Here is a 24,607-nt window from a genome sequence, read left to right as displayed (position 1 = left end):
GCACACCCAGATACAGCCCCATCACATAGTTTTCCCACTTAATTTTCCTGCCTTTAAACAAATCTTTCAATTATCATGTAAGAAAATGATTGATATTTTAGCTGTCATTCTCCTTACATCAACAATAACATTTAAAACCGTGTAATTAAAAACATCTTCTACTAAAGTGTTTCAAATATTTAGAATATCTACCATAAGGATTATTTACAAGCGAGTCTCTAACATTGATACCAATGAGACAGTCTATGAACAACTTGACACATTGGTATCAATTTTAAGAAAATACTTGTCAAAAATGTGGAAGTAGACATTTGTAATAAAAGTCAGACAAAATTAGATACCATAATTCTATTAGGTGAATTTTCTGCTTCCCCATTCTACCACTTCTCCCCACAGCTGAAATACCTGTAATGTACAGGTCATTGTCTCAAATTGCTGATTTTACTAAGTCAGTAGGGCATAAAAATATTTTTAAATATCCTGTTAAAAGATGGAAAAGTTAAATGTTGGCTGAAAAGTTTAAGAAATGATAGCCTTAGCATAACTATTATGGTAGTCTCCTATTCCCCCTGTAGACATTCTTCTTTGACCATACAGCAATTAATACTGCACACGCATTTGCTTGTTATAAATTTTATTAGACTAGAAAATAATACATACAGATAACCATAGGATACACACACAGGAATTGAAAGATAAATTTTATACTTTTCAATATGAAACAAAGTACATATCTCATGGAGATATATTGCTAGAAACAACATGAAACAATAGAGCAATCATCTTGAAAATGAAAAGTATAGGAACATATAGGAATTACTAAATAATAAAAAGGTCCAACTTCATTACATGTAGCATAAAATACAAGTATTGGAGAAAGTGGAAATAACAATGGTCATATGAAATCTACTAGTCATTCAGATTGTTTCAATATATACAGTATATACGGACCTTATAGAGAAAGTTATAAATATTTATTGTTTTTGTGTATGATGACTTTATCTTAAATGTAATCTCTAAATGTAAAATAGTGCTTTATGGTGATATCAGAATTTCCCTAATTTTTAATCTTTCTTGTTATCTGAACTGTTTTCTAATTCTGATATTATTGGAAATATGAACAAGTTTCTGCAAAATGTGAAATTGGTAGGAAAGAGGTAAAAAATTTATTTTGCAATGTTGAATACTCAATCTGCCAATTTTAATTTATTCTCTATATATTGCTATGAAGTCATGTCTTCAACAATTTTTTGAAAACCACATATTGAAAGACTGAGTCATACATATCAAAGTCAGCAGCATTGCCTTGGTTCTATTACAAATTTAACTCAGGAACTAAAAAGCCTGCCAGACTCACTCAGATAGATGGTGGGATTTCATTAAAAAACCATCTCTGCCAACCAAAAAGAGAGGGTCCCTTAATGGAACTGGAAATTGAAATGAGGGATTATGCGGATTTTGTTTAACATTTGGGTTGAGATTCAGGTCATTCCTGATTTTTTCCTCTAGGTTTTAATAAAACCTGAAAGCTTGTTCATAGCTGTGAAGGAAACAATTCCTTTTTTAATTTAAAAAAACTTTTTTTTTGAGAAAGAATAAAATGTGATCATTTGAATTTTAGAATATAACTGAGTGAAACAGGATGAAGCTTGAAAATCTGGCTGGTCTTCATGACTTTTATGTGATTAAATAAATTCATACTAATATTTTGCATGGGTCAATTGCATTTGGGGTGACAAAAGCACTTTCATACTTCAGTCTTTATCTTTTAAAAACTAATTCATGGGGCAAAGTCTGATCAGATAGGTATTATTATCTCCATATTTTATAGAGGAATAATTGAGAGGTACAGACAGCAAAGTGATTTGTAAAGTCTTACAACTAGTTAGCAGTATACCAAACCAAACATCATTCTTCTAAGCCCCACAGTAGCGTTTTCCAACTATGCTCTTTTGAATCACATGCCACTCCTCTCCAACAAGATAATTTTTAAAATGTATTTTTCATCCTTGGGGACTTAAATCAGCATTTCAAATTGATACTGGTTAAGTCTTCCAAATAATGCTATTATAATGGAAAAATAGCATTTGAATTAAACAAAAGAGTTTTTCAATGTTAAAAGAAATTCTCATGCGTGTGTGTGTACATGTGAGAGTGTGTGAGTCTTTATCCATAGGCAGTGCTTAAACTCATAGTTTAAGAACATTTATATCAAAAGTCTGAAGTATGTAATATGTAAATTCCTTTGGTTTATCAAGTTAATATTAAGGCATTTCAGATTCCCCTAAAAGGATTTACTGTTTTTTTTTAATTATATTCATATTTACCTATAATGAAGTAGAAAGTTAAAAATAAGAGTTGAAAAAAACATGCATAATTACCGCATTTCATGAAAGCACTTTTTTTGGTAACTAAATAACTTTCCAACAAATAATAAAAAGGAGTTAATATCACCACAGGGCATATACAATTAAGAACAGTACTATAGGCATATAACTTGACATAGGGTGGACATTCGAGATGGCTGAAGTGGATCCTCTTGCATCCATACCTGTCAAAGATGATGAACAGCTCATTAATAAGGATTGTACCAATATGTAATCAGGGTGCTAGAGACTGGATATTTGTGGTGTTCCCCCCAAATTCTTTGTTGAAATCCTAACCCTCAATGTCAGAGTATTAGGAGGTGAGGACCTTTGAGAGGTGACACTGAATCTGCCAGCAACTTGACCTTGGGCTTCTCAGACTCCCCTCCAGAACTGTGAGAATTAAGTTTCTGTTGCTTATAAGCCACCCGTCTATGTAGTTTTGTTAGAGAAGCCAAAAGGGACTAAGACACAGAGCAAAAGCAATACCTCTCCTATCAAAGCCGAATCACTGCATGAACCTATCCTGGCACCAGAAGTTGTCATTAGCCTTCATTTTATTTACCAACGCAGCATATACTAGTTGCCAAGAGTATCTATAAAAACAATAATGTGTTTAAGTTTTCTTAAATGATGCCAGGCTTTGTTCATCTACTATTATTTAACTTTAATTGAAATTGGAAAAACAACTTAATCATTTTGAAAACAATTATACTTGATTACAAACAACTTTGAGATAATTCAATGGTTTAATTAAAGAATGCTTCACTGGGTAAGGGTTTGAAAAGTCTGTGCTTATTTCTATTTTATGCATTTCCAGATAAATTATTACACATAATATAAAACATCATCTTTTTAAAAGGCAATAAATAAAAGCTTCATTTTCATAGAGATGGCCCTGTGTGGTCACTTGCAAGCTCAGCAAGACAGCAGATGTCAGATGAAAAGGCTACTCTTGACTCAGCAGCCTTAAAATGCTAAAATAACGTCTGTCCCTGCAAAAGCCTAGAACATATTTCTTTTAAAATTGCCACTTTGCCCATATTGTAATGTTAACTCTATGCCTTGCATCATTCAGGGAACAAGAAGCACATATTCATTATTTCAAAACCTAAATTAACAACAATAATAAACTAAATTTAATTTCTACTTTTGCTCTATTGAAGTGCATACAGTTTTAGAGAGTTCTGTAGTCCAAGATGGGTTCTGCAGAATTTACTTTGCAGAACTTAGTTCTACAATAAGTAGTTCCTGTTTCCTCAGTGTAGCTTTGTTTGTTTTAGTCTAAGTATGGCAGCCTTTATGGTTTTACAGAAAGATAGAATTTCTCTAAGTTTTCTATTTCCCTTTCTCTTCAGTTACTAATGTCTGCCATTTTGTTTTCCAAGATTAAAGACAAAAGTTTCAGTCCTGATTACCCATGCTAAATGAATTGGAAACAGGGAACAAAGTCATTTATGTCACTAAGAACTATAGAATAGCATATGAAGTCAAAATGGACTCTACAATAGTTAAACTGAGGCCAGAAAACTCCAGACCTGGGATTTAAAAGTGACGATAAAATTTATTCTAGCATTGGCAGTTGGTAAAATATGCATACCAAAGTCTGTCTCCAACTCTAAACATATAATTTCTTAGTAAAATAGGTTTTACTTGGATTTGGAAAGGAAAAATTAGTATGAACCTCCTTGGAAACTAGAAGAATTTTTAAGGAGTCTTTTAGTTTGGCACAGGTAAGTGGTTTAGGACTTTGACAATGTTAATCATTCTATTTAAAGAATTGATAAGATTTATCTATAATTTGTAGGAGGCAAATAACCAGACTATTAAAGATCTAAAAGAAATGATTAGGGAATTCTGCTTTTATAGGCGATCCAAAGGCAAATTTAAGTAAAACTCAGAATGAGGAAAAAAAAAATCAAATTAATGAAGTTTTGCTAAATATTTTTTGACATCTTTTCTTCACGCCCTCATATTTTTCTCCCTATTTTGCACCAGTCTTGGGGGGTTCCTCTTGCCCTCGTCTCACCTGCCAAAACCTTACCAGCATTTGGATGAAAGTCTTGCTGGAAAGAAAGAATGGACAGAGGGACACTGATTGACTCACTATGGGGGATAGTAACACTGATGTCAATAAAGTAAATAATGGCTTCAATCAACTTACTGGTTATTCGTGGAATCCTGATCTGTTCACTACTGGTCCCATCCCCTCCATCTGTTGTGGCCTTGACTTCAATAATGTAGTCTTCTTTAATGGGCAGCAGAAGTTCAGCTGAAGTTTTATTTGTGTTCAGCACTTGTACGTTATTTTGACTGCTAGTCCTATAGAAAACCTAAAATGCATGAACAAATACACTTACTTGTTATATTGCCCATTTTTGTTTTCTTCATAGAACTTGTCTCGCTGAAATTAACTAATTTTGTCTTTCTATATCCACTAAAGTGTGAGTTTCATTCATGACTCTAATTATAAGTCTTAGATTAGAGGTTAGCACACGGCAGAATCATCAGGTTCTCAAAATCAGGGAGGCTTGGGAAGAGTGATCTTCTCCCATGGAAAAGCCCAGCTGGGCTGCGTATTTATGAGGCTGGAGAGATAAGGCAGGACCATAGTGTATGGACCTTGAATGCCTGACCATGGAATCAGAGCCAATAGTTTTATTTATTTATTTTTAAGTAGTGTATAGGTGAGCATCAATAGTAGCAAACTAACACACAATTTGGAAACATTGTGTCCAAAATTCCCACTTGAGCAGAATTCTTTCACTTGAAACCATATTTAAGAAGCTATTTTGAAAAATTACCCATTTTATGGAAAGCTTGGTATCTTTGTCAAAATTAGATTACAGAAACCATATCAATGTATAGAAAAATTCACTTACACCTAGCTTCTCTTGAAAAGTACTGCCAAAATTACGAAAATGAAGCATTGCAAATGAGAAAACTTACTTTATATCCGGTTACTTCTGACTCATTCTCCATGGCTTTAACTTGCTCCCAATTAAGTAACACTTTAGTGTCTGTGGCATTCCAAACAACATTTCCTGGTGGCTGACTGGGAGCTTGAAATGCAAAATGAGAAATTTTAAAACAGATCGAAGTACAAGTGACATTTTACACGGAGGAGATGACGGCTATTATAGGAAGCTAGTGGAAGTAGAACGGGATGCCTTTGGTAATGCTTGGTGTAATAGATGAAATCAGAAAAAAATAACAGAGTATATAAATTTCCTTTTTTTAGAAAGGCATTTCATTCATACACCAAACCCCCATGACACGTAATTTATTCATGTAACAAACCTGCACATGTACCTCTGAATCTAAAATAAAAGTCCCAGAAAAGGCATTTCAATTAATGTGTGAGATAATTCATTTTATCATATTCATCAAACACCTTAGAGCATTTCACACTTACTGTGCTTATGTCTCCTTGAAAACACGTTGATAGGGGAGATAAGGAAATTCCTTTAGCTACCACTAGAGGGCTGCTTGTTCCTAAACCAAGAAAGGAAGGCGGCGGGACTTATTTTGAAGCACAGAGGCTGGAAGAAATTGCCAAATGGACAGATTAAAGTTGTGTGAAATGAAGTGTACATGATTTTGGAGCCAGCCTTGTATGATAAGATGGGCAAAATGTGAGGCAATCAAAAATAAGAATTACTTAGATTTATTCCCATGGAGTAATAGCTATACACATGAAAAACTGCAAGAGAGTCTGTATTTTAAAGTCTTCGTTTTCCAGGCTTAAATCAATTTTTGAGAAAAATAAGGCAAAACGCTAAAAAGTTAATGAGGATTCCATTAGAGGATTAATGAAACTCTCTGCGGTTTCTAAACTTAGATTCATAATTTAGTTCCTTTTCATGAACGCTGGACTGTAAACTAATGCTAAGGGGTGAGGGTGTTGAGGGATGGCCGATAGCATTTGTCAATAGCAACACAGATAGGGCACTGGGAAAATCAGTTTCTTGTCAATAACAAAAACAAACATAATGTTATTCATTCGACAACAGCATCACAATTGCCCTCAGTGTTGAAATATGTTGTATTTGTAGATTTAACCACAGAATGTGATTTGGCTAACTGAATTTCTAATGGAAAAATGATATAAAACATTGGCTATCCAGAGAAATTTCTAAACATCATTGACTCATGCCATAGGGGAAATACAGCTGAACTTACAGATAGGAAGAACTCAAATACATTTATGAGTCTAATGACACCAAACAAGATTGTATTCCCTGTGGATTTCTTTTGCTTTTTGTCTCTTTTAACACTATTCTATGTTGCCTTTAAAATTCTGTGATGTGGGTATTCACAATGAGTTTAGGTCAGCTAAGATTGAGCTGCGATGCTCTGCTAACAACGACAAAAAAATTATAGCAGCTGCTTAGGGTTGAAATACTAATGACCATGTTCTGGTTACTCAAATAATATGAATGTACAATTTTTAGGACAATTTCCCAAAGCCAGTGATTCCCTGTGGCCTGACAGCACTATAAAAGGACAGGTTTGGTTTGATGCAGCTGAGCTACACCACAGCATGGTTTGTTCTAACAAAAGGTGTGTGTTTGGAGGTTACAGAAAGTTTGAGTAATTTTGGTTAAATCACCTATACCAACATCAGCCTTCAGGGAGAAATGACTGCAAATAGAACACTGGGGTTTATCTTGTATGAGTCACAAAATATGTGGGCTGAACGAGTTCAGCCTGAAATGAATACTTTTTGAAATGACAAAAAGAAAAAAAAAAAAGGAAAAAAGAAATAATAGGGTCTAACTTTGTTCTTTTTGAATCATATTACTGTTTTCTAAACACCAGATAGTCATGTATCATTTTTGTCATGTTTTGCTATTTAAAAAAATAACTTGGTTTAAGAAAAATTAAACATCTATTTTAGCTTCATTTCAATAATATTCACACAATAATTAGCTTGATGTGCTAGTTACATTTTTGGGCACTCTCTAAAATAAATGAATTTAATGCCTTATATAAACATTCTAAATTTTTATAATGTTCGTGAACTACCTTAAAATCATCTCTTACCACCACTGGTAAGAATAACAATATTTGGGAAATTTTGGACCAGATAAACTTTCACCCATGTTCAAAATGCTATTATTAGTAACTAATACTTAGCACACATCCATATGTTAGGCATTACAGAATGTGCTTTAATATAATTTACTTAATCCTCATTATATTGCATTGTAATAAAGCCCATTTCTGTACATATGTAATCTGGACCCAGAGAGTTAAAATTTAAAAAGATGGTATAAGCATGTTCATGACAGCATTATTCAAAAGATAGGTAGAGGAACAAAATGGGGTATTTACCTATAATGAAGTATTATTCAGTCTTAAAATCATAAAATTTTGACACATGCTATAACATGGATGAACCTTGTGGACATTATGCTAAGTGAAATAAGCCAGACACCCAAAGACAAATACTTTATAATTCTACTTATTTGAGATATTCAGAATAGTCAAAAATTCATAGAAACAGAAAATAAAATGCTGGTTGCCAGAGGCTGGTGGAAGGGGAAGTGGAGAATTGCTTAATGAGTACAAAGTTCCAGTTCTGCAAGATGAAAAGGGTTCTAGAGATCTATTGCACAGAAATGTAAAAGACTTAACACTATAGAACTGTATATTTTTAAATGTTTAGTATGTTAAATTTTATGTCATGTGTACTTTACTACAATGAAAGGTTTAAAAAAGCTTGCTAAGATACACAACTAGTGAGAAGTATTATGTGGATTCAAACCAGCTCTGTTTAAGTCCTCTGCGCCTTGAGAGGGTTATGCTTCTCTGCCTAACTCTCACTGATGTTGGTGTTGGCTATGGGACTTGTGGTTCCCTGCCTGTAGATGAGCATAATTCTCCTTCTCATTGGCATCCCATAGATATAGGACTTCACCATAGGACTTGCCTCAACCAATGGAATGTGGGCAAAAGGGAAATAGGCCACCCCCAAGTGGCAGCTATAAAAGTCATTGAAGAGTATGGTTTGCTTTCCTCTCTTTTCTCTTTGCCATGAGATTGCCATGTCCCAGAGATTGGCTCTTCCATTATTCTGGGTTCAGGAGCGGAGACAGAATGGATCAGATCTGAATCTCACTCATGATGAACATATAGTATGAGTTGAAGAAAAAAAAGTATAGTTTTAGGCCACTGAGGGGATTTGAGGTGCCTCAGCCTGGACTAGCCTAATCTGACATAGCTATTAACCAGTAGTTTAGATAGCTCTGAAGCAACACAATGAACTTTTGTAAAGGTATGGAGTCAAGTAATGAAGTAGGAATGAGCAGGGGATAGTTGATAGTGTAACTTCTGGGACTTCTAATTTTACTTTTTGTATTTGAACCTGTGTGGAAGTACAACCCAGAATAGGATGATTGAGTTCCAAAATTTACTGGACCTAAACTGGTAAGTAGTCTATATTTTGATTTGTTTTGGAAATCATTTGTCAGCGTTCATATCCTATAGGTTTTTCCTGTCAACCTCTACTGTTGGCAGAATGCTAAATTAGAAAAAACTGGTAAAAAACTAATCCTAGTAAAATGATGACATATCACTAGATTTATATCACAACACTAATTGACAGGATACACATAATCATTTCAGTAATTTTAAGTGTTACATAACGAAATAACTTTCTCTCGAGAGGTTTTTATTATTGTTGTTCCTTAAGCATCCATCATGATCCTCTGTGCACTTGATTTTCAGACTCCTCAACATCAGCTTCACAGATTTTACTTACTCTGCAGATACTTGCCTGAAAACAAGTGATTACTATCATATAACCATGATTAGATGAAACTGGGAAGCTGGGAATATGACATGTCTATCCACAGGAAAATGGCTAAATAAATTGTGGCGTTCATCACAAGGGAATATCATCCATGGGCAGTTACGATACAGTATACAGGTAACAAAATACACAGCATAACCTCCACTGTATAAGAAACTTTTCATAGAACAGAAGTCTGGAAGGAAAGACAAATGATATTAATCATGGTATTTCTGAGTGATAGGATTATGAGTGAATTTTATTTTTTCTCTATAGATTTTTTTCCCCAAATTTTCTAAAATATATGTTTTCCTTTATATAATACAAAGTAGAGGTTGTTAAAGAACATTATTGTCTGGAGTTTTCAATGGTGATGCCTCATAGTGGTAACAGTGAAGCTGGCATTTACTTTCAAAATATGAAATTTTAAGAACATATGTTTGCTGTGATTAATTATACAAAACTCAGTATGTTTCTCAACTCTTTTTCTTGGCCATCTGATGGTAATGAGATGACTTACCTGATAAAAAGTTGTTATAACTAGTAGCTAGAAGTTATGCTTTGCACTTGGACTTCACTTGAGATAATTATTAACATTTGTAACTAAGCTGCTTAAACATGTGGTATTGTGCAACGATCATGTAATCAAAAACAAAAGCCAATTATGCACCTCCCCCCAATAATAAGATACAGTTGTTTTGGAATCACTGAAAACTATTACAAATGGATCTAATTTCTTATGAAAAGAAATTGACACAATGTTTTAAAACACAACAAAATCATCTACTTTTTAACTCATCTGAAACCCAACCTAGAACGCCAGGGAAGGTCTTTCTTTGATTTTTGGTTTTCGATGTCCAGGAATTTCCTTGATCAAAAGTTCTCCTTTGCATAATAAAAATATGTGATATTATAAACTATAAGCAGAACATTTACAATTGTCTAGAGCAGGGGTGTCCAATCTTTTGGCTTCCCTGGGCCACAGTGGAAGAAGAAGAATTGGTCTGGGCTGCACATAAAATGCACTAACACTAACAATAGCTGATGAGCTTTAAAAAAAACACACAAAATAATCTCATAATGTTTTAAGTAAGTTTATGAATTTGTGTTGGGCTGCATTCAAAGCTGTCCTGAGCCACATGTGGCCCTCTGGCTGTGGGTTGGACAATCTTGGTCTAGAAGATTCACAAGCAAGTGGGGCAGATTTTCAAAAAAGTGCCAAAACTCTTACAAAATAAAGTTCATAAGTTTTACACATTTAGTCAGAATTTTTCCTGATTCTATATTAGCAGAAACTTCCTGTTTGAATACTGGTAAAGTTCAATATTATATTGTTATGTTTCTTCAGAGCTTACAAAACCAGGAATAACTTTGCTGAAGCCCATAGATGGGGAAAAAAAACCCCTCCTGAATCTGAGGAATGTACATTAATAGGCTTGTATTCCATCATATGTGTGATTTATGGTGTGTCATATACAAACACGATTAGGTCACATGCACCGGGGGATGTGATGCGCAGAAAAGCCAACAAATAGCATTCAGTCACCTGCAGAAAAATTCCTTTGTAATCTTCCCATGGCTTGAAGAGAAAGTTAGATTTGGGAGCCAGTAGGTCTTTAATATCCCCTCTATACTAACATCACAAAGAGGGAGCAGGTTTGGAGGTTTCAATAGGCAAGAATATGTTCCTAGTATTTAAAAAGGAGGGTGGTCTATTTTTCATTGTACTTATTATTATTAAACTTATTATTTGGTTAGCATCTATTTATGGCAATGATACTGGTTCTCCATTGCTCAGATAAAAAGCTAGTTTCCATTTTTTTAAATTTAAGTAAAAATAGAAGGTCAATTTTTAAGAAAAAAATAGTAGATATATATTAATAGAAAAGGTTGGAAAAAATGGCAAAATAGGTGGATCACATATGAAATTTGGGAAACTTTGCAATAATGTGTATCCTGAGCCAAAACCTAGATTGGACAATTATACAATTAAGTCATATAAAAATTTTAGAACTTCCAAATTCTGTGTTTGAGGTAGCAATAGTCATTTAATAAAAACCATCTGAAATATTCAGACTCATTCTTTCAGTGCTTGCCTTATTCACATTTCCTTTTCACTTCCCCAAGACACACCTACTTGGAACAGATCCTAGCAAACGGGAGGCAGGACTAGACTGCAGCTCAGACTCGGATGGACAGAGCAGCGTGTGGAGGCTTGGATCGTGAATTTTAGTTCCAGAACGACTGCAGGAATAAAACAGGAAACCGAGAGGATCCACAGACCCTCTGAAGGAAGTGGATTGCTCCTGCAAGACCCAGGAGGCACCCCAAATACTGTGATTGCTCAAACTGTGGAAGTGGGAAAGGGAGGTCCTCCACCCCCAAACACATACCCCAACCGGGGAAACCGAAGGTCTAGTTTATGGGAGAAGATTCCAACCTTACCTGGAGCTGAGAGCTGAGTCAATTTAGGAGCTGAGTGAAATACAGGGGTAGAAGAAGCAGCGGGAAAGGCCCTGTGAGTTCGCTGGGTCCCCAAGCAGGCCACTTCTGCCTGGCATCACAGGGATCCTTCGGGAGGGTGGCCGGAGGCACGAGGAAACCACCACAAGGAGAAGGAAATCTCCAGCTGAACTTTGTAACTATTTGAACTGGTTGAGAAGCTTCCTGGCCAGAACTTGGGGGAGGGAGTGAATCTGGCGTGCAGACTTTACAGGTGGGGGAAGAATTAGAGCCAGAGCCCTTTTCTTTCCCAGCTGGGAGGTGGGTAGCCTGGGGAAACTTCTCAGCCCTGCCTGCCCATTGCCCGGAAACAGACTTGTTTGCCGTCAGTGGGGGCACAGTGGGAGTGAGACTGGCCCTTTGGATTGCGTGGGAGCTGGGTGAGGCCTGTGACTGCTGGCTTTCTTTCACTTCTCTGACAACCTGCATGACTCCGCAGAGGCAGCCATAATCCTCCTAGGTACATAACTCCATTGACCTGGGAACCTCACCCCCATCCCCACAGCAGCTACAGCAAGACCTGCCCAAGGAGAGCCTGAGGTCAGACACACTTAGTCCTGCCCCTACCTCATGGTCCTTCCCTACCCACCCTGGTAGCTGAACACAAAAGGCATATATTCTTGGGAGTTCTAGGGCCCAGCCCACCAACTGTTCCTCTCCATACTACCACAGCTGATGCTCTCTGGAAAGCACCATGCCACCTCCCAGCAGGAGGCCAACCAGCCCAAAAATAGAGCATTAAACCACCAAAGCTAAGGGCCTTACAGAGTCCATTTCACAGCCCTACCACCTCCACTGGAACAGGTGCTGGTATCCATGGCTGAGAAACTCATAGATGGTTTACATCATAGGACTCTATGCAGACAACCCCCAGTACAAGCCCGAGCCTGGTAGACATGCTGGGTGACTAGACCCAGAAGAGAGATAAACAATCACTACAGCTTGGCTCTCAGAAAGCCACATCCATAGGAAAAGGGGGAGAGTACTACATCAAGGGAACACACTATGGGACAAAAGAATCTGAACAACAGCCTTCAGCCCTAGACCTTCCCTCTGACAGAGCCTACCCAAATGAGAAGGAACCAGAAAAACAACTCTGGTAATATGACAAAACAAGGCTCTTTAACAACCCCCCAAAATCACATTAGCTCACCAGCAATGGATCCAAACAAAGAAGAAATCCCTGATTTACTGGAAAAAGAATTCAGGAAGTTAGTTATTAAGCTAATCAAGGAGGCACCAGAGAAAAGTGAAGCCCAATATAAGGAAATCCAAAAAATGAAACAAGAAGTGAAGGAAGAAATATTCAATGAAATAGATAGCATAAATACAAAAAATTAAAACTTCCAGAAACACTGGACACATGTATAGAAATGCAAAATGCTCTGGAAAGTCTCAGCAATAGAATTGAACAAGTAGAAGAAAGAAATTCAGAGCTTGAAGACAAGGTCCTCAATTTAACCCAATCCAACAAACACAAAGAAAAAAGAATAGGAAAATATGAATGTCTCCAAGAAATCTGGGATTATGTTAAGCAACCAAACTTAAGAATAATTGGCATTCCTAAGAAGAGAAATCTAAAAGTTTGGAAAACATATTTGGGGGAATAATCAAGGAAAATTTGCCCAGCTTTGCAAGAGACCTAGATATCCAAATACAAGAACCAGAAACAACACCTGGAAAATTCATCATAAAAAGATCATTGCCTAGGCACATTGTCATCAGGTTATCTAAAGTTAAGGGGAAGGAAAGAATCTTAAGAGCTGTGAGACAAAAGCACCAGGTAACCTATAAATGAAAACCTATCAGATTAACATCAGATTTCTCAGCAGAAACCCTACAAGCTAGAAGGGATTGTGGCCCAATCTTCAGCCTCCTCAAACAAAACAATTATGAGCCAATAATTTTGTATCCAGCGAAACTAAGCATCATATAAAAGAAAGATACAGTCTTTTTTCAGACAAATCGCCACTACAAGAACTGCTGAAAGGAGCTCTAAATCTTGAAGCAAATCCTGGAAACACATCAAAACAGAACCTCTTTAAAGCATAAATCTCAAAGGACCTATAAAACAAAAATACAATTTAAAACATAAAAACCAAAACCCAAAAACCAAGGTACACAGGCAACAAATAGCACAACGAATGGAATGGTACCTCACACCTCAATACTAACATTGAATTTAAATGGGCTAAATGCTCCACTTAAAAGATACAGAACTGCAGAATGGGTAAGAATTCACCAAACAACTATCTGCTGCCTTCAAGAGACTCACCTAACACATAGGGACTCACATAAAAACTTAAAGTAAAGGGCTGGAAAAAGGCATTTCATGCAAATGGACACAAAAAGCAAGCAAGAGTAGCTGCTCTTACATCAAACAAAACAAACTTTAATGAAACCACAGTTACAAAAGATAAAGAGGGACACTATATAATGGTAAAAGGCCTTGTCCAACAGGAAAATATCACAATCCTAAACATATATGCACCTAACACTGGAGCTCCCAAATTTATAAAACAATTATTAATAGACCTAAGAAATGAGATAGACAGCCACACAATAATAGTGGGGGACTTCAATACTCCATGACAGCACTAGACAGTCATCGAGACATAAAGTTAACAAAGAAACAATGGTTTTAAACTATACTTTGGAACAAATGGACTTAACAGATATATACAGAACATTCCATCCAACAACCACAGAATACACATTCTGTTCAACAGTGAAGGGAACTTTCTCCAAGATAGACCAAATGAAGGCTATGAAATGAGCTTCAGTAAATTTAAAAAAATTGAAATTATATCAAGCACTCTCTCAGACCACAGTGCAATAAAACTGGAAATCAACTCCAAAAGGAACCTTTAAAACCATGCAAATACATGAAAAGTAACCTGCTCCTGAGTGATCATTGGGTCAAAAACGAAATCAAGATGGAAATTAAAAAATTCTTCGAACTGAACAACAATACTGACACAACCTATCAAAACCTCTGGGATACAGCAAAGGCAATGCTAACAGAAAAGTTCATAGCTCTAAAAACCTACATAAAAAAGACTTAAAGAGCACAAACTGACAAGCTAAGGTTACACCTCAAGGAAGTAGAGAAACAAGAACAAACCAAACCCAAACTCAGCAGAAAAAAGGAAATAACCAAAATCAGAGGAGAACTAAATGAAATTTAAACAATAGAAAAATACAAAAGATTAATGAAACAAAAATATGGGTCTTCAAAAAGATAAATAAAATTGATAGACCATTGGCAAGATTAACAAAGAAAAGAGGAGAGAAAATCCAAATAACTTCACTAAGAAATGATACGGGAGATATTACAACTGACACCACACAAATACAAAAGATCATTCAAGGCAACTAGGAATACCTTTACTCACATAAACTAGAAAACCTAGAAGAGATGGGTAAATTCCTGGAAAGATACAACCCTCCTAGCTTAAATCAGGAAGAATTAGATATCCTGAACAGACCAATAACAAGCAGTGAGACTGAAATGGTAATTAAAAAATTACCGACTAAAAAAGTTCAGGAGCAGAAGGATTGACAGCAGAATTCTACCAGACATTCATTGGAACCAATCCTGTTTACACTATTCAGCAAGATAAAGAGTGAACCCTCCCTAATTCATTCTATGAAGCCAGCATCACCCTAATACTAACACCAGGAAAAGACATAACCAAACAAGAAAACTACAGACCAATATCCCTGATGAACATAGATGCTAAAATCCTTAACAAAATACCAGCTAACTGAATACAACAACATAACAAAAAGATAACCCACCATGATCAAGTAGGTTTCACAGCAGGGATGCAGGGATGTTTTAAAATACACAAGTCAATAAATGTGATACACCACATAAACAGAATTAAAAACAAAAATCACGTGATCATCTCAATAGATACAGAAAAAGCATTCAACAAAATCCAGCATCCCTTTATGATTAAAACCCTCAGCAAAATCAGCATACAAGGGACATACCTCAATGTAATAAAAGCCATCTATGACAAACCCACAGCCAAATTATATTGAATAGGAGAAAGCTGAAAGTATTCCCTCTGAGAAGTGGAAAAAGACAAGGATGCCTACTCTCATCACTCCTCTTCAACTTAGTACTGGAAGTCCTAGCCAGAGCAATCAGACAAGAAAAAGAAATAAAGGGCATCCAAATCAGTAAAGAGGAAGTCAAACTGTCACTGTTTGCTGATGATATGATGGTTTATCTCAAAAACCCTAAAGAATCATCCAGAAAACTCCTAGAACTGATAAAATAATTCAGCAGTTTCCAGATACAAGATTAAGGTACACAAATCAGTAGCTCTTCTACACATGAACAATGACCAAGCAGAGAATCAATTCAAAAACTCAACCCCTTTTACAATAGCTGCCAAAAAAAAAAACCACTTATGAATATACCTAACCAGGAGATGAAAGACCTCTACAAGGAAAACTACAAAACACTGCTGCAAGAAATCATAGATGGCGCAAACAAATGGAAACACATTCCATGCTCACAGGTGGGTAGAATTAATATTGTGAAAAAGATCATACTACCAAAAACAATCTACAAATTCAATGCAAATCCCATCAAAATACCACCACATTCTTCAAAGGATTATAAAAAACAATTATAAAATTCATATAGAATCAAAAAAGAGCCCACAAAGCAAGACTAAGCAAAAAGAACAAATCTAGAGGCATCACATTACCTGATTTCAAACTATACTATAAGGCCATAGTCACCAAAACAGCATGGTACTGGTACAAAAATAGGAGCATAGACCAATGGAGCAGAATAGACAACCCGGAAGTAAACCCAAATACTTACAGCCAACTGATCTCCAACAAAGGAAACAAAATCATAAAGTGGGGAAAGGACCCCCTTTTCAACAAATGGTGCTGGTATAATTGGCTAGCCACATGTAGGAGAATGAAACTGGATCCTCATCTCTCACCTTATACAAAAATCAACTCAAGATGGATTAAGGACTTAAATCTAATACCTAAAACTACAAAAATTCTAGAAGGTAACATTGGAAAAATGCTTCTAAACTTAGCTTAGGCAAGAATTTCATGACCAAGAACCCAAAAGCAAATGCAATAAAAACAAGGATAAATAGCTGGAACTTAATTAAACTAAAGAGCTTTTGTACGGCAAAAGCAACAGTCAGCAGACAACCTAAAGAGTAGGAGAAAATCTTCACAATCTATTCATCTGACAAAGGACTAATATCCAGAATCTACAATGAACTCAAATCAGCAGAAAAAAAAAAAACCAACAAAAAATCCCATACAAAAGTGGGTGAAGGACATGAACAGACAATTCTCTAAAGAAAATATACAAATGGCCAACAAACATGAAAAAATGCTCAACACCACTAATGATCAAGGAATGCAAATCAAAACCACAATGCAATATCACCTTACTCCTGTAAGAATGGCCATCAATAAAAAAATCAAAAAACAGTATACGTTGGTGTGGATGCAGTGATCGGGGAACACTTCTACACTGCTGGTGGAAATGCAAACTAGTACAACCACTGTGGAAAACAGTGTGGAGATTCCTCAATGAACAAAAGTAGCACCGCTATTTGATCCAGCAATCCCACTACTGGGTATCTACCTAGAGGAAAAAAAGTCATTATACGAAAAAGATACTTGCACATGCATGTTTATAGTAGCACAATCCACAATTGCAAAAATGTGGAATCCACCCAAATATCCATCAATCAATGAGTGGATAAAGAAACTGTGATATATATATATATATATATCACATATATATCACATATATATATCACATATATATCACATATATATCACATATATATATCACATATATATCACATATATATATCACATATATATATATCACATATATATATCACATATATATATCACATATATATATATCACATATATATATATCACATATATATATATCATGATGATCGAGACTTGGGGAGAAGGTTGGGAGGGGGGCAAGTGACAGAAGACTACAAACTGGGTGCATTGTATACCGCTTGGGGGATGGGTGCACCAAAATCTCACAAATCACCACTAAAAAACTTACTCATATAACCAAAAACCACCTATACCCCACTAACCTATGGAAAAATAATAATAAAATAAAAGTCACAACAATTGAACTCATGGACACAGAGAATAGAAGGATGATTACTAGGGGCTGGGAAGGGTAGTGAGGGCTTTGGGGTGAGGGGGATACGTGGAGATTAATGGGGACAAAAATTAGAATGACTAAGACCTACTATTTGATAGCATAACAGGGCGTCTATTGTCAATAATAACTACATTTTTATATAACTTAAAGAGTGTAATTATATTGTTTGCAATTCAATGGATAAATGTTTGAGGGGATGGATACTTCATTCTTCCTGATGTGCTTATTTCACATTGCATATCTGTATCAAAAGATCTCATGTACTTCATAAATATATACACCTACAATGTACCCACAAAAATTAAAAAACAAATAAAAAAAGTTGAATTAAAAAAAAAGGCATACCTACTTGATTTCCTTATATTCAGGTAACTGATTTTGGCTCCACCTACATGGATGAGCATTTCATTTGGAAAAGCAAAGACTCAAATGCAAAAGTGATTGTATCACTTGACCTTCTAATTTTTCCCCAAGTATACTCACACATATAATAATTAGCAAAGGCATAAAAATATAGAATCCCCTTGTTCCAGGGGAGTCTGGGTGTGTGTTTCAGGCCAGGCTGGTCCAGTTTTTCTCACAACTGGAAACAACAGTTGGTTGTTCGCCCAAGATGAATCAATGAGAAGCCTACTTAGCTCTGGGTAGAATAATCAGAAAGAAGCTGCCCACCTTTCCCAGTGTGATTGGCCGAGAGACAACAGTCCTCTTGAGGTGCTGGTGGCAATCTTTCTACCACGAAGAGAGAACTTGGTTAGAGTGATGCTGCCAAGGAGCAGACAGAGTGATGGAGAAAGTCATTGTTCAACAAATACTTATTGGGCACTATGATTACTTAAACACTGGAGTAGAGCTCTGGGAACAGAGCAATGATCAAACCAGGCCATAGCTCTGCCCTGAAGGGGCTGACACTTCGGCTAAGGCAGGACACAACGATGTCCTGGGGACACAATGATGAAGTGAGTAGCCATAAGATACAGTATGTGTGGTGGCTCCGAGGCTATGCACAAGGATAAAGCAGGGAAGGAGATGAGGGCATCAGGAAAGGTGGAGCTGCAGTCAGGTGGCACCCAGGTGATATCTGAGTGACGACGTGGAAGAGATGGGGGAGTGTATTATGTGGGTATCTGGAGCAAGAGCTTTCGAGATATAGGAAGCAGTACATGCAGAGATCCTGAAGTAAGGTGGAATGAGCAAGGTGGAAAAGAATAGGAAATAAGTCAGAGCAGAGATTGGGGAGTGGACTGTATAAGGCCTCATTGGGCATTTTAAGGATTTAGCATTTACCTGGAGTGGGATGGGAAGTGACAAAAAGGTTCTGAACAGGGAAGTGACATTGTCAGGATGTCAAGGCAAAGGCAGAAACAGGATGAACAGTGAGAGGCCATTGCCCTGATCTACAGGAGAGAGTTGGAAGCAGCTTGCCTTGGTGTGGCAGCAGTGTAAGATGTGTTATATTTTATTTTTTTATTTTTATTATTATTTTTTGAGACAGGGTTTTACTCTGTTGCCCACACTGAAGTGCAGTGGCACAATTATGGTTCACTGCAGCTCTGATCGATCTCCTAGGCTCAAGCAATCCTCCCACCTCAGCCTCCTGAGTAGCTGGGAGTACAGGCACACACCACCACACCTGGTTAATTCTCTTATATTTTTCTCTGTCTCAGCATAGTGAGACAGTGTCACTATGTTGCCCAGGCTGGTCTCGAACTCCTGGGCTCAAGCAATCATCCCATCTTGGCTTCCCAAAGTGTTGGGATTATAGGCGTGAGTCCTCGTGCCTGGCCAGAAGTGGCAAATTCTTGATAAATCTAGAAGTAAGATTCTGGATCTAGTGTAGGGTATGAGAGAAAATGACTCGAAGGTGACTCTGAGATTTTTGGCTTGAGAAACTGAAACACTGGAGTGGAATTTATGGAAATGGGGACTATCACAGAAGAGAGAGGATTTAAATGGGTTGGAAGGAGAACCAATAATTCAGTTTTATTAAATTTGAGATCTTATTACATGATTCTGGTGAATGTTGTTTGAGTGTCTGGATCCATTCATACTGAATGTCAGAATCACCACTTGACTTTTTGATTATACAAAGCAGAATATTTATCCTACAGATTATCTCTTGCAAACTCAACATAAAACTCTCAATGTTTCTTTTCAGAAACTAATGCAATTTATCATTTTTAAGCCATCTGCAAATTTTATTCATCAGTCCCTTGAGATGAAAGATGCTGTTAAGAGTTTGCTCTCTTTCGGTGGCAAGTGACAGAAAACCATCTTAGATTACTTAAAGAGGCTAATTAGTGTTTAACTTAAAAATGCTTTTAAAAAACACAAGTATTTGGATATCAAAAATTAAGTGTTTAATGGAAGCTACAGTACTTGAGAATCCTTGTGTTATTTTACATTAATCAGAAACATCATCTAAAATCTGTACTGATTTAAAGCCTTGCATACAAAACTCCATAATGATGAGTACATGAAACTTGCACATTTTAAGTGAGATGGTAAAGAACTGTAGCATGTTTTGAATTTGCAATGTGCAGTCAAGAGGAAGTACATTTGATTAATAATAGTAGTTGAGGTTTGGCTTGCTTCTCTAAGTTTCATTCATCCATTCAACATTTAATATGCTGCTCCTATGTGCTGGGTTTGTGCTGGGCACGGTGGCTGGGTAAATAAGACACAGAAGGACTCTTTCCCTGTGAAGTTTAGAATCCATAGGAGAAGAGCGATAGCAAGCAGGTAATCAAAAATGTTATTTTTGCTCTTTATGCCAAGGCAGACGAGTAATTCTCTTCATAGTGATAATCACAAGAGCCTTACCAAAATTTTAAATAGGATTTGCAGTTAAACCATGTCAAAGCTTAGGAAGACTATTTAGAGCTACCAGTGACAATACTATTAATGGCTCTAAGAGATTCTGTTTTACTTGAAATTTTGGTACATATTAAAAATTATTAACATAAAATTTAAAAATTAACATATGTTCTTTATATGCCATTTTAGGATGACTGGGGATTTTAATGATCTGTATGAATTTCTCACCCAATGTAGGAAATTGTCCTTAATAACATCTACAGATCAACCTAAAGACTCTAGATGAACTCCAGTTGAATAATAGCAGAACATTGTTTTTGAGAGATTTCATTCAGTTGCTGGATTTCCTAGCAAACTAAAGCTCCATGAGCAGAGAAGCCATGACCACCTGTGATCATCTTACCCAGTTCCTAAGCACAGAGCAAAATCACAATAAATAAAGGTATTAAATGAGTGATGAAATTCTAATAATATGGCTGAAAGAGAGGATACCATAGTGGTTAAGACTATGGATTTGGATGCCCATCCTGTTACTTACTCTGCAATCTCAGTACCATTATATAACCTCCATATGCCTCAGCTTCCTCCTCTCTAAAGTAAGCATATTAATACCTTCAAGTCATGATATTGCTGTGGGAATTAAGAATCAATACATGAAAATTACTTAGAACCATGACCAGAAATTGCTCAGTAAGTGTCAACCATAATTATCAGCATCACTGTTTTGTGCAAATTTCTACCTTGGATTGGGCATTTATATGCTATCCCTAAATTATAAAGGGATTTTGCTTCTTTTTAAAATTTTCATTCATTCATTGTACATTATCATGACATTTCTATTGATTTCTAATCAGTCTCTTCCTCCTGTCTTACTAATCCACTAAGTTCTTCACTGATTCCACCATGATGTTACACTGTCTTTTACAATCATAATTTCCTAGCAAGTAATCACATCAATTATTAAGTCAGAGAAAAGAGCCAGACAAACTTGTTTGCATATATTTTTGCAATCAGAATCTTTGATTGATGCTGTGTTTGGAATATATAAATAATGATGTATATTTAGATCATATTAATTCAGTAAGAATTGTTGAGAAAACCAAACATATTTAGTAAAGAGTTATAAATACGGAATTTTTTTGTTTCTGTATTTCCAAACCCATGTGCTCTTTGGTCTAACAGCAACCAAGTGGTATGAAAAACAGGTAGATTAGACTTCCTATAATAATTAGACAAGGATCATGTTAAATTGTTACATTAGTCGTTGCTTACAAATGGGTCTTGCTATAGAAATTCAAATGGTTTGTTGCTAAATTTGTGCTCTACAATGCTCATTGTACTAGCCAATTGTTAGCCACCCTCTTTTTTCTATAGCGAATACAAAGATAAACACACAAACTTCTCTAATCAAATTTACACGTGCTAATTAACATCTAAAGTAGTAGAATTAAGTCTTACATTACTTTAAGTTAACCATAAAAAATGCTAGCCAATCATATTCAATTTTATATTATTGAAGTTCTTTGCAATTTTAGACAAAAAAGTATGTTTTCAAAAAAATTCAAAATGATATGGAAACAGAAATACATCAATGAAATTAGCAACCAAGCACACAAATTGTCTCATTCTTACATAAAGTTAGTTAAGCAAACATTTTTATTCAATTAAGAAATTTGAAAAGTAAATTAAGAAAACAATTTTCTGCAAGTAAAAGTATGGTATCACTGCGCGTAAGTTACCTAATCCCTTCAAGCCATACTTCTATCACCTTTAAAATAGAGATAATAATGGCACCTACCTCTTGGGAGTAGTTATGAGGATTAAATGTGGGAATCAGCATAAATTACTTGGGATACAGAATGTTTTCAATCACTATTAGCTATGATGAGGGCAATGACAATAGTAACTTAAACATTTGCATTGTGAGTAAGTACCAATAAAACAATAAAACACAATGATTAAATGTATAGTATGCTATTAGATTAACTGAAATATGTGTGGAACATTCCCAAATTGTAAATCACTGACTTTCTTGTAGACTAATATAATTGTAACTCATGATTGCAGCTGGCAAATTTACCTGTGAATACACAGCTAACACAAACTCAGCTTTGAAAGCAACACTGACAACTCTGGTTAGATTTTTTAAAGTATCAACACATTCACAGGACCATCATCTTTTGCTGATAACCATTTAATGTACATTGCCATTTTTTGAATGATGTAGAAAAGAAAGATAAAGAAGGAAAAATCACTCCTGATTCTTCGGCATTAATTTTAACTTATTCATGCTTATCAGAAATCCTCAAGCTTTGGGAAACTAAAAATACATGAAAGTAAACCCAACTAAGCTTATCATATTTTAAAAGAAAAGGGGATAGATTTAACCTAACACCCCACACTAAGATTTTTTCAGAAGGTGCACATTCATTTTCACACTCTACCTAAAGATTCAGGGATATCATGAAGACAAGGGTATGTGTGGCTCTGAGTTTTGGAGTTAGGTTTTGGAGTTAGGTTTATATAATCTAGTGAGATTAATGACTTGGGTTGTCCATTTCAAATAATAGAGAAGGCTATCATTTTTAATGCAAACTACTTTCCGTACCATTCAAAGAAATCAGAATATACTTACGCGTTTTCTTGGTGGTTACATTAACTGTGGCGCTAAACGGCCCAGCGCCGGCGCTGTTGTAAGCCCGGACAGCCGTGTAATAGGCCAGGTTGCTCTTCAGGCCCCGTAGTCTGGCTGATGTCTCATTTCCTGCCACTTTCACTTTACTGGATGATTCCTCCTTTCCACCACCATTCCAGTACCGCACCTGGTGGGCGGAAGACACCAAACATGTGAAGGCTTAAAAAAATTCTGCCCTTTCCATTAAGTGATTTTCATTAAAATGGGCACGGATTTATTTCCTGATTTGTTCAACAAATATTTACTGAAGACCTACTATGTGCTAGGTGCTGCATTAGGCTGTGTGTCACAGCAGTGAAGATAGAGAAAAGGGACTCTAGGAGGAGAAAAATAATGAACAAATAAATATATGAACCAGATAAATTCAAACAGAACAAGTGCTGAGCAAGCCAGACTATGAGATTATAAGTGGGAGAATGAAGGGGAGCTATATATATATATATATAATTAAAAATAGGAACAAAGTGTTATCATTAATATTGCCAATTTTCTATAAGTATTACTGTGTTCTATAAAATTTTGCTCAAAAGTGTTTACATAAGGCCAGATCATTTTTTTAAAATGTGGAAAAGTCAAGAAAGAAATACAAAAGATAACCTCATTTTCCTTCTTAGTTGTGTTTTGGATTTAAATAGTCAAAGTACTACAACTGAAAGAACAGACTATCTCTATGCTAATTTGGATTTGATAGGCACAACTACAGTACAGGGATGGAGAAGAAAAAGTGTCTAGGCTGAAGGAACAAAATTTGGAAATGTAATTGCTCAGAAAAGAGTGAATGTAAGGTTGACAGAACATGAAGGTAGCATCTACAAAAGATAAGCAGAGAGACAAATATTACAAAGCATATGAGGAACCCTGCTAGCAAGAAAATGTCAGCAGACCCAACCAGTGGAAGACGAGCTGGAATACGCTGATCTGAAACAAATTTTAAAATAACTCTGTTTAAAATGTCTAGATTTACTAACGAAGAAACTGAATCTACTATGCAATGACAGAAGATTTAAAAAAATATCAGATTTGAAAAATAACATGCCGGGCTCTTAGACCTAAAAAATTACAATTATTAAAAAAATAAAATCAGTGATAGAATTAAGCTGAAGACTTATGGTGGAAAAGGGAATTAATTAACCCAGAACAGAGCCCGTATAGAGAAATAAACACTACAAAAGCAAAGTTAAGGGACACTGAGGGTAGAATGAAAAGTACTAACTGGAGTTCCAGAAGGAGAG

The 24,607-nt window shown here is 35.9% G+C and overlaps 1 protein-coding gene across 4 annotated transcripts in view; it reads right to left on the bottom strand.

Annotated features, from left to right (window-relative positions):
* Positions 1-617: 617 nt before the first annotated feature.
* Positions 618-24,607, bottom strand: part of CNTN3 (contactin 3) — a 353,916-nt gene continuing 329,926 nt past the window's right edge. For all 4 annotated transcript variants that reach the window (XM_054483033.2, XM_063661832.1, XM_063661833.1 and 1 more), the window contains 4 exons: positions 23,316-23,502; positions 5,316-5,428; positions 4,531-4,699; positions 618-2,551 (listed from right to left, as the gene is read on the bottom strand). In XM_054483033.2, the coding sequence (XP_054339008.1) occupies positions 2,451-2,551; positions 4,531-4,699; positions 5,316-5,428; positions 23,316-23,502 (570 nt within the window). In that variant the 3' untranslated portion in view covers positions 618-2,450. The remainder of the gene's footprint in view (positions 2,552-4,530; positions 4,700-5,315; positions 5,429-23,315; positions 23,503-24,607) is intronic.

The sequence above is a fragment of the Pongo pygmaeus genome, chromosome 2, assembly GCF_028885625.2.
Source record: "Pongo pygmaeus isolate AG05252 chromosome 2, NHGRI_mPonPyg2-v2.0_pri, whole genome shotgun sequence".
NCBI lineage: Eukaryota > Metazoa > Chordata > Mammalia > Primates > Hominidae > Pongo > Pongo pygmaeus.
This window is presented reverse-complemented; position numbering and strand designations above follow the sequence as displayed.